Here is an 11,157-nt window from a genome sequence, read left to right on the forward strand (position 1 = left end):
ATTAAAAAAAAAACTTTAGGAGAAATTCCATAAGATCTTTCTCTTTTTAAAAAAAAATCATGTATTTTTTTATTCGAAAAATGTTATAATTTTAATATTACTATTTATAATCATTTTAACCAAACAGATTATTTTTAAAAATTTTATAAAAATAAAATTATCAAATAATTTTAATTTAATTTTAAAATTTATTTATATTTTATAAAAATTTAATAATAACTTTTAAATTAAAAAAATCAAGCCAAACAAGCTCATAAACCTTATTTTAAAATAAAAACTTTTGAGTCCTATTGGCCATAGAAAATTGTGAAGACATCATGGCTAATCTGCGCAACTTCGCTTTGGCACTTTCGTCCGCATTTGGTGACAATAAAATTCAGTTAAAAGGTGCAAATTTAGGTCACACGTCTTAAACGATTTAATAAATATTGGCCCTAGCTATATTAAATATTTACATCAATGTACGCGCATTGGGAAGCACACATTAAAGCCAAATCACTTGTTGCTCGTTTTTCAAACGTACCAAAAAATATACGTATGTATGTAAAAACAAGACAATTTTACTTTATTGTTTGTATTTTCAATTCAGGATATGAAATTTTAGAAATATAAGAATCGACTTTGGTTTATACAAATATATTTGAGAAGCAAATTAATTTGATTAAGGAATATTTTGTTTCCATTAGCACTATTAATACGCCTTGTATATGTTCGACTAGCTATAGCCACCGTTTTATACTAACTAGAATTTGGTACATTCATTCTCTAATATCAGATTACAAAATAAATTGTAATACTTTTTTATCTCCAAAAATACTAAAAATTAAAATTTTAAATTCTAATCATAACGACATCCTTTTAGAGGCACTGCATGTAATTAATTAATATTTGCTTTATGTCTAATATGTTATTTTGTTGACTATTTCTTTTATCTCATTAAAGTATATTACATGATTTCGTATATTATAAATTGATAATTATAATGATGAAATGATCAGCTTTAATTAGTTTGTCAAATGTATTGATTGACTTATAGGTAAATCACATGAATCCAAAATCCTTATTAGTTATATGCAAACGAATATTAGATTTAATTTTTGATAAACTTTTACACGATTGAATTAAATTAATATATATTAATTGGTTGTTAAATTACAATAATTAAACAAATATAAAGAAATACTTAACTATTTACTACTTCTATTAAAATTTTTTAAATATTTTAAAATATATAATACATATATATATAATATATATATACATATATATATATATATATATATCGTATANAATGTTATATTAATACTATATATATATATATATAATTATATTATATTATATCTCAATTGGATACAATTTTTCTCATATGTTAAATAAAGAAAAAAATGCAACTTGATGACAAGGGATTCGATATTTTTCCAATGAACGGAAAACGACGTCGAGTAGAAAATGAATCCCCACCAGCCCGCCGACCTTGCCATCCAATGGTAGAGTCTCCATGACTTTCAGCTCTATGAGACTATGACTATTATCATTAACCTCTATATTTAGAACCACGCCCTTGCAAATTTAGGGGACCAAAACCGGCCATTTCCTCAGCGCCAGATATCGTTTTCTATCACCCACCTTTCTTCCAATATTTTGCCAATGGATTCATTCACCGACAATGAGATAATCCGTGATTGTCCGCCTTTCTTCAAAGTATACAAAGATGGGCGTGTAGAGAGGTACACAGTCACGACGCCTGCTCCCGAAGGCATAGACCCAAAGACCGGAGTCCAATCTAAAGATGTGGTGGTTTCACCAGGCGTCAAGGCCAGGATTTTCATGCCACAAACCAGAAGCCCGGGTAAGAAGCTTCCCCTCCTTGTCCACTACCATGGCGGTGGATTTTCCATAGGATCGGCCCTCGACACTGTCACCCAAAAGTTGCTCACGCCACTAGTAGTACAAGCCAATATCATCGCCATTTCGATTGATTACAGGTTAGCCCCCGAGTACCTTCTACCAATTGCGTACGATGATTCATGGGCTGGGCTACAATGGGTTGCTTCTCATGCAAATGGACAAGGGCCCGAACCGTGGCTTAATGAGAATGCAGATCTGGGGCGGGTTTTCTTGATGGGTGAAAGTGCCGGAGCCACCATTGCTCACTATGTTGCAGTCCAAGCTGGTGCTACCAAACTGGTTGGCTTAAAAATCATAGGGACCCTTATTGTACATCCATTTTTCGGCAGTAAAGAGCCTGATGACATATACAAGTACGTTTGCCCAACAAGTCCCGGCTTCGACCAAGACCCGAAACTGAACCCGGCTGTGGATCCGAACCTGAAGCAAATGGCATCTGATAGGGTAATCGTCATGGTAGCAGAGAAAGATGGATTGAGAAGTAGAGGAGAGCTTTACTATGAAACTTTGGTCAAGAGTGGGTGGGGAGGAAGTGTTGAATTTGATGAGTCAAAAGGAGAGGATCATTGCTTCCATGTTTTACATGACAATGGCAAGGCTGAGGTCTTGAAGAAAAAGATAGTTGATTTTATAAAGAAAGATTAAGATTCTTTTCAGGTGATCGATCCATTATAATTTTACTTAATTTATAGCTCCATGCTTACTTTACTATCAAGCCCGCTGCTCCTCTAATTTGCAAGATAGTCGTCTCTCTCTTTGAAGAGATATTGGAAACCCTTTTGGAACAGTTACGATCTTGGAAATGTTTCAATGGAGGTAAGATCTGGAAATTGGAGAGGAAGCTGAAGATACCGAATTTAATAAAGTAAATAAGATAATTAACAAAGTAACTTACTTACCGAGTTACCATGTCCAAATTCTCAACTCGTTCATTTCTCCTTTTTAGATACCAAATTTAACTTAAACTGAGTTAAAAGTGACATGCATGCATCATTATACATGGTTCAAAACAAATTACTATATGACATTTTATTGTGTACGTACTGAGTTGGTGCAAAGCTGCAAATCAATATGATAAATTTTTTATCGAGATATCTCCTGATCATTCAGGGTTTTATATTTCCATTGCTAAATTAGTCGCATATGCATCTAGCACTCTCACAAGTTAGTAATTTTTAAACCACGACCGCTGTACCAAAAAGCAAACCATTTATGTTGGTAGGTAGTTTGGTAGTATAATTGTCCTTTATATTCGTCCTACTTTTCGGACTTATTCTTTCCTCTCATTGATTTCTAGAGCCTCTTAGCCTTAGCTAGCTATCTTCTTCTCTAAAATGGCTTCAAACACCACAGAAATAGCCCGTGAGTTCGTCAATTCATTTCCGCTATTCCGAGTTTACAAAGATGGCCGCATCGAGAGACTCCGTGAAACAGAAACAGTACCACCTTCCAATGACCCTCAAACTGGTGTTCAATCCAAGGACACAATAGTCTCACCAGAATCAAGCCTATCGGCTCGCCTTTTTCTCCCCAAAATCACAGATCCTACTGCGAAAATTCCTCTCGTCATCTACATCCATGGTGGCGCGTTTTGCATCGAGTCCCCTTTCTCCCCTCTCTACCATAACTACCTCACTTCCCTTGTAAACAAAGCAAATGTGATAGCAGTGGCCATCCAGTACAGAAAAGCCCCAGAGTACCCTCTCCCTATTGCATATGATGACGCATGGACAGCAATCAAGTGGGTCGCTTCACATGCTAACCGAGATGGCCCTGAGCCCTGGCTCAATGATCATGCTGATTTTGAGAGAGTGTTCTTCGCTGGCGATAGTGCCGGGGCTAATATTGCACATAACATGACAATGAAAGCTGGAGCCGATGGCCTGATTGGCGTCAAACTTGTTGGTATGCTTTTGATGAACCCGTTTTTCAGGAACAATGAGCCTGATGAGCTGATAGAGTACATTTTCCCTTCAAGCAGTGGTTGCAATGATCCTAGGATGAATCCAGCTAGTGCCATTAAGGAATTGGCTGGCCTGGCCTGCAGCAGGGTGCTGGTTTGTGTTTCAGAGAAAGATTTCTTGAAAGACAGGGGCGTAACTTACTACGAAGCAGTAAGAAAGAGTGGATGGGATGGGGTGATAGACATTGTAGAGACTCCAGGAGAGAAGCATGTGTTTTATTTATTTGACCCATCTAGCCAGAAGGCTATGGATTTGATGGATCAAGTATCTTCCTTCCTGAATCGTTGATGCCCCCCATGGTCACTAAGACTCAGAATCTACATCGTTGAAATAAAAATCCGCCTGTATAATTTAGCTAATAATAGTGAAGGTACGTAAGCCTTTTCTGCCCAAGTAGTTGGGCTAGTATTTTTTGTTTTCATAATAAAGGTCGGCTTGTCTTCAAGCTCCGGTCTGTTATTTAACCTAATTAAGTTTCCTATTCTATAGAGTTTTTGTTTATTTCCCTCACTCCTCTTTCTAACTCTTGCCGCCTCTCCCTCTCCTACCGGCACAATCCACCTCCAGAGAGATTCCGATCGAAACATACCTTCTTCCACGGACTCCCAAACAGGTGTCCAGTCTAAAGACACGATACTCTCCCACAAGAAAACAATTAAACAATGCTCCCTCTCCTTATACTCATCCATGGCGGTGCATTTTGTATTTCGTCCCCTTACAGTCCTTTCAACCATAATTACCGCAATTCTCTTGTCAACAAGGCTAATGTGGATGCAGTTGCTGTCCAGTACAGAAGAGCTCCAGAGCCCCCTGTGACCCTGTCCCTACTGCATTTGATGATGCCTGGAAAGCAATCAAAGTGATTTGCATCTCATATTCGCAAGGATGGCCCAGAGCCCTGCTGGCTCTTTGAAACTTTCAAAGTTATTTATGATATTCTATCTATACACTGACTCATTTTTTGAATCTATTAAAATTCAATATGTTATAAAATGTTTTTCTGATACATTCCTTATAATTTTTTTAGGATAAATTATGGTGTAAGAAAATGTAAATGAAATTGGAACATGGAAATATTGGACTGACATACAAACTAGACGGTGATAAGATGCAAATGGAGATTGGAGAGAGGTCCAGCCAGGCATGGCAACAACGGGAAGGGAACAAAGGATTAGCCAGTTTGTTTTTTCCTGTGGACTACTAGTAAAGATACTTCTTGCGGTCATTTTCTGTTACGAATTCGATCGTTGGGGATAACGCCAGATGTCGCTACATCCTTACTCATCTTTCCTGACTTTTCGCTCGCAGATAGGAAAAAGTGAACCTCCTATCTCTGAAAATTCAACTCCACGTGATGACGTTTCTTGGTTTTACCGCTCCCTTCTTTCAAAGTTCATCTCCCTTTTTATTGGTCGAAATATTCGCTTGATGCCACTTTCAAACCAAACTTTATATTTTTCCATAATCAACTGCTTCTAATGGCACATTTGGTTCACAAAATAAAATAAAATGAAATAAAATAAATATTTTAAGAGAATAAAATAAATTAAAAATAAAATAAAAATATTATTATATAATTTAATTGATAAAAAATAAAATAATAATAATTATTTATTATAAAGTTTTATTAATAAAAATAAATTTAAAATAATAGCAGAATAGAAAATAAAAAGATGAAAATATTTTGTATTATAATATGCGATTATTTATCTTTTAATTAATAATTTAAGTTTTTTAATAATATTAATAATTAATAATTTAAATATTAATATTTTATTTATAATTTAAATATTATTATGATTAAAATATTAATAATTTTAATTAATTTTAAAATTTGAAATATTATTTTTTTATATATAATTAAAAATTTAAACTTTTTTATAATAATATTAATAATTGATAATTTAAATATTAATATTTTATTTATAATTCAAATATTATCATGATTAAAATAATAATAATTTTAACTCATTTTTAAATTTAAAATATTCTTTTTTATAATATATAATATATAAATTTTCAAACTTGTGAGGAGTATTTTGATCTTTATCAATTTTTTAAAACCATTTCTCAACTAAAGAATAATTAATATCATGAGAAGATTAGTATTAGTTATTCTTTAATTTTAATTGATTTTAAAAAATAATCATTTCAAAAAAATGACTATTCTTTAAAGTATTTGACAACCAAATAAGGAAACAAATGTTATCTAGAAGCACTGCCCCCAATCCATCATGCCATAAAGTGTAAACCCCCTAGGGGATGCGTAAAATCAAAAGATGGACGAACTTTTTGGCTCTCATGCTTACCTCTGTCCTATCAAAAGATAAATATTCTCTTCTGTGTTCCGCTTGAATCACTCTATCCTCTACCACGAAACGAGGTCTCTCCATCTGCGTGCTTTGCTGTCTTATTTTTCACTGCCATGGAGTCCACCACGTCAGAAATAGCCATCGATTGCGCTCCTTTGCTTCGTGTATACAAAGATGGTCGTGTCGAGCGGCTTTTAGGCACTCAGACCGTCCCTCCAGGCCTTGATCCCAAGACAAACGTCGAATCCAAAGACGTTGTTTTTTCACAAGAAACTGGCCAATACGTTAGGCTTTACATCCCAAAAGCCATCAGATCCTCCAGCCAGAAACTTCCTCTTCTGGTGTATTTTCATGGTGGAGGCTTTTGCATAGAGACTGCCTCTTCTCCTACGTACCATAATTACTTAAACTCCTTAGTTTCAGAAGCTAACATCGTTGCTGTTTCTGTTGATTACAGAAGAGCCCCCGAGCACCCTATCCCTGTTGCTTACGACGATTCATGGGCTGCCCTTAAATGGGTAGCTTCCCATTTTGGTGGAAATGGTCCTGAAGAGTGGTTGAATTGCCATGCTGATTTTGATAAAGTTTATTTATCAGGGGATAGCGCTGGTGCTAATATAGCGCACCACATCGCCATTAAAATTGGCAAAGAAAAGCTGGATGGTGTTAATCTCGCTGGTATTGTCTTAGCACATCCATATTTTTGGGGCAAAGAACCTGTTGGGGATGAGATTCAGGATCCAGCTGTAAGGGCAAAACTAGAACAGATTTGGCGTTTGGCCTCTCCGACGACGAGTGGTTCCGATGATCCATGGATCAATCCTGTCGATGATCAAAGCTTGGAGAGCCTGGGGTGCACCAGGGTGCTTGTTTGTGTTGCTGAGAAAGATTTATTGAGACATAGGGGCTGGTACTACTACGAGAAGTTGAAGAAGAGTGGGTGGGGAGGAGAAGCGGAGATTATGGAGGCACAAGGAGAGGAGCATGTGTTTCATTTGGCCAAGCCCACTTGCGAAAACGCTGTGGCTAAGCTGAACAAGGTTGCCGCTTTCATGAACCAGGATAAGGCTTGAAACGAAGCACTTGCGGCTTGTATCCGGTTCCAGTGCGGCACCACCGACCTTTTGTCTTGAATTATGTCTTCTTTTATCTTTCGATAATAACATAAATAATATTCAGCCAAATATGAAAAGGCATAAGCAGCCTCTTACTCCTATGGAAATGGAGGTGATCAAATTAGTATAATTTTGATTTCAATGAGAACGCTGGTATTTGGTCATCTAGATTGAATGAAATATGAAATGGAATGAAATCTTATTATATTTATCCTTAATCAGATTTTTGAATTATGATTTTTGAATTCTGATACATGTATTTAGGCTCCCTTGATTTACGTTAATTTTTTTGAGAATATTGATTTTAAGAATGTGCTTAATTATAAGGAGAACATAGATACATAACTGAACATTTTAAATATAGGATGAAAATAATACTAATAAAATTCATTTATTAGTAAATATAGAATAAGATATAGAATCACATGTGAATGTTTCATTCCATTTTAATGCTATAAATTATAGTAACCCTAGAAAGATACACAATTTTAATTTCTTGCCACTATTTGCTTTTTCAGCTTTGTCTTCTTGCAATTTTTAAATCCAGGAATTATAGCTAATCCAGCTAAATTAAGGGGAAGGTAGAGAACATTTAATTGCATTGATGATGCTATAATGAAGTTTGGTGACCAAAAAGAACTACTCCTCACTCCTTACTGCAGCTCCTTCTTGAAACCAGGAGGGAATTGTCCCAACCACCACTTTTGCACCATTTACCAGTAATACAGAGAGATCAGGTATGCGAAGGAGAGAAAAAGAGAAAAAAAAAAAATCAGTTTAGCATTACTTGTGGGCAATCATCATCAATACAGCAAAAGACACGGGCCTGACAATAAGCTAAAAAAACTGAGCTTTCATTTAACACGGTACAAATTTTTGGTGTCAACCTAACAGATTGACTAACACGATGAATCCTGAAGTATAAATGCATCCACACAACGTATTAGAAATTCCCTGCCCCATCTCGTGCCTCACTTTTCCCCCCGTTAATGTAATCATGCCATGTGTCCTATATATCTTGTAGTTTTTAACTAGAATAAACTTGTTAATTAACAGCATTTGAAGGGGTTTGTAATATCAAAACGCAAAAAATAATCGAAGAGAAGCCAAATCAACTTAAATTCAAACAAAAAAAAAAATCCAACGTAAGAACCTAAAAGCTGAAATCTTAAGAGAGAGGAATTTGGTAGGAAGTTTTTTTTTTTTTTTTGTTATTGAAATAATAGAAATCTGTGTCAAAGCGGAAAGAAAAGATTCGTTTACTATAACTTATTTGGTTATAGCACATAAATTTTTTCGACTCGGTTCTTTGTCACTGCTATGAAGTGAACCTAATGTCCTGATATGATTCCGTAGAGGTTGAGAAATCATGTACTGCATACTGTTGCCCTAACCAATAATCCTCAACTGTGGCAAATTCAACATATGGTTGGATTTGGAAACAACATGGTGGATTTGCTTGCTAAGGCCAGGGTGGGGAGGGAACATGATCTTTTGTTAATTTCACTCTGTCTAGGTTCTATTTTGAGCTGAAAGAATAGTTTTTGGATTTTTTTGTTTCTCTATTCGCATCCTTGGCTTCTTTTTGGGCTCTATTGTGTTCCTTCGATCTGAGTTTCCTGCCCTGTGCTTGGGTCTTGCTGGTTTTGAGTACTCCTGTATCTATTTGATTTTAGATATTTTGTGAGTCCTACTCATTGATTTGATCACTCCTTTGGCTGTTTGGTGTTGTGAATGTCTGCTTGATCAGGTGTTTGTGAAATGATTGTTGATTGCCCCTATTGGTTTTTGCTTGAATCATTGAATTTAAGTAAAAAGTAACAAGAGCTTGATGGTTGGAAAAGATAGGAAAGATGAAAAAAATATATCATAAAGTCTCTATAAGTTAATATTTTTGAAATTATGAAAATTTATTAATTAATCGAGATATTACTTAATTGATAAGTTAATAATTTATTAATTTATATATTAATTAAAAAATAATTTATTAATATATATTTTAAAATATTACACATAATACATATATTATGCATTGTGATTATACGAATATTAAGTAATTACCGAATTACAAATTATTATTATTCTATATATTTGTTTAATTAAAACAAATTCATGAATGTAATTACTCTTATTAAATAAAAATTATAAATCTATCTATTTTTGCAACAAAATAAAATTACATATACTTAATTAATATACTTCATGAATAATAAATCAAACAAAAACATTTATAAAAAGAACATATAGTATCACAAACGGTAAAATTAAACACAACGGTTCTTATTTCAAAGTTATAAAAAAATTAACGATGATAGATGAAAAGTTAATGTATTAAAAAAAGGTAAAGATGAGATTTAAGGAGATATCAATTTTAAAAAGAAACAAGTAACATTTGAGTTATATTTTACAAAGGCTTTCTAATTGAGTCATTCATATATATATATATATAATTTTGATGTATAAGGAGATTATTAATTTATATATCAAGTAAGACTTATGTGTTTTTTTAAAACGTATTATTTTATAAATTTAACGAATTATTAATTTATCACATTGATTTTAAATCGGAACCAATCAAAAATATTATTTAAAAGAGATTATTAATTTATCGAATATTAATTTATAATAATTTTACTGTATATTTAAAGAATACAACAACAAATTAAAAGCAACACAAGGTTGAAGAAGAACAGTAGAATTCTACTGCCCTTTCCCCTTCAAACACCATTACTCAACATTTATCTCAACGTTAAGGGATAGAAGAAACTTGGCATTAAATTAGAAAAGGGCACCAGCTAGGGGTAGGGTATTTGTTTTCCAATTAACTACCCCTCTTCGATTCCACCATAAACCCTGCTATATTTGGCCCTCTCAGTAATCTGTATTCACCAACGCTGAATATTTTGATTTTGTCTTCTAGATGTAATACCAACTACCTGTCGTAACGTGCGGGTCCGGGAACTCGTCCGCCAAACGTGGGCGAAAATTAAATCGGTGTGGGAGTCACCACCAATCTTTTTTTATCTAGGTGTGATTGGTCACCTATTAACCCGATTCTAATCAACGAAGTCCTAAATTAATTTTAGGCCCGTCGAAAGAATGAGAACTGGTCTACATTTTTAGAGATGGGTTCGGGAGTGCGGTTACGCACGGAGAAGGGTTAGCACCTCCGTGGCGCCCGTTCCACGAACGGTACCATTTAATCTTAAGTTATCTTAATATAGCCTACTTTTAATTTAATCCCTACTTATTAATTAAATTTTTGTTAAATTGACAGACTGAGTTTTTTATTTGGCTTTACGTATGCACATGATGCGAGCGTAAAATGATGTCATGACTTGTTTATTTTAAATGATGGAGTCGGTAATCTTTTATTGGAAAATTATTCGAAGACCATCCCAACGCTTTGGTGAAGTCTCAAAATTCTCCTCACCTAGAGATATCCCCGAAAGAACTCGTCTCTACAAGCTCCTCAGGGAAATCCCATCATCGGGATTCCCGCGCCATTTGCAAAATAAGAGTGGCATGCAATGACAGTATAAAATGATGATATCTACATGCACGCCTTTATTGATTGTTTAAAATTTTTTTTGATTATTTATTATTTATTATTTATTATTTATTATTTATATATACTTTATTTTTTGGTTTTCTATTTAAATCCATATTTGTTGTTGGTCAATTTTTTTACTTGATTACAAAGCTTATCTAATAAATAATTAATTAATTTTTAAACGATTGGATTAACTTTATTTAGTAATATTTATTTAAATTAATTCGAATGTAACAAAATTTTCCTACATATATTATTTTTTAACAATGACTATTTGACTTAATGGGTTTTGAAATCTAGAGTTC

At 33.9% G+C, this 11,157-nt stretch overlaps 3 protein-coding genes across 3 annotated transcripts; all 3 read left to right on the top strand.

Moving 5' to 3' along the window:
• Window positions 1,441–2,623, top strand: LOC18607907 (2-hydroxyisoflavanone dehydratase). Its single transcript, XM_007042317.2, has one exon. The coding sequence runs from the start codon at window positions 1,648–1,650 to the stop codon at window positions 2,551–2,553; it is 906 nt and encodes a 301-aa protein (XP_007042379.1). The 5' UTR covers window positions 1,441–1,647; the 3' UTR covers window positions 2,554–2,623.
• On the top strand, window positions 3,097–4,382 carry LOC18607908 (probable carboxylesterase 5). Its single transcript, XM_018116398.1, has one exon. It carries the CDS (start codon window positions 3,243–3,245, stop codon window positions 4,158–4,160), a length of 918 nt encoding a protein of 305 aa, XP_017971887.1. The 5' UTR covers window positions 3,097–3,242; the 3' UTR covers window positions 4,161–4,382.
• On the top strand, window positions 6,087–7,517 carry LOC18607909 (probable carboxylesterase 12). The gene has a single exon (XM_018114579.1). The coding sequence runs from the start codon at window positions 6,298–6,300 to the stop codon at window positions 7,255–7,257; it is 960 nt and encodes a 319-aa protein (XP_017970068.1). The 5' UTR covers window positions 6,087–6,297; the 3' UTR covers window positions 7,258–7,517.

Source organism: Theobroma cacao, chromosome 2 (genome assembly GCF_000208745.1).
Source record: "Theobroma cacao cultivar B97-61/B2 chromosome 2, Criollo_cocoa_genome_V2, whole genome shotgun sequence".
Taxonomy (NCBI): Eukaryota; Viridiplantae; Streptophyta; class Magnoliopsida; order Malvales; family Malvaceae; genus Theobroma; species Theobroma cacao.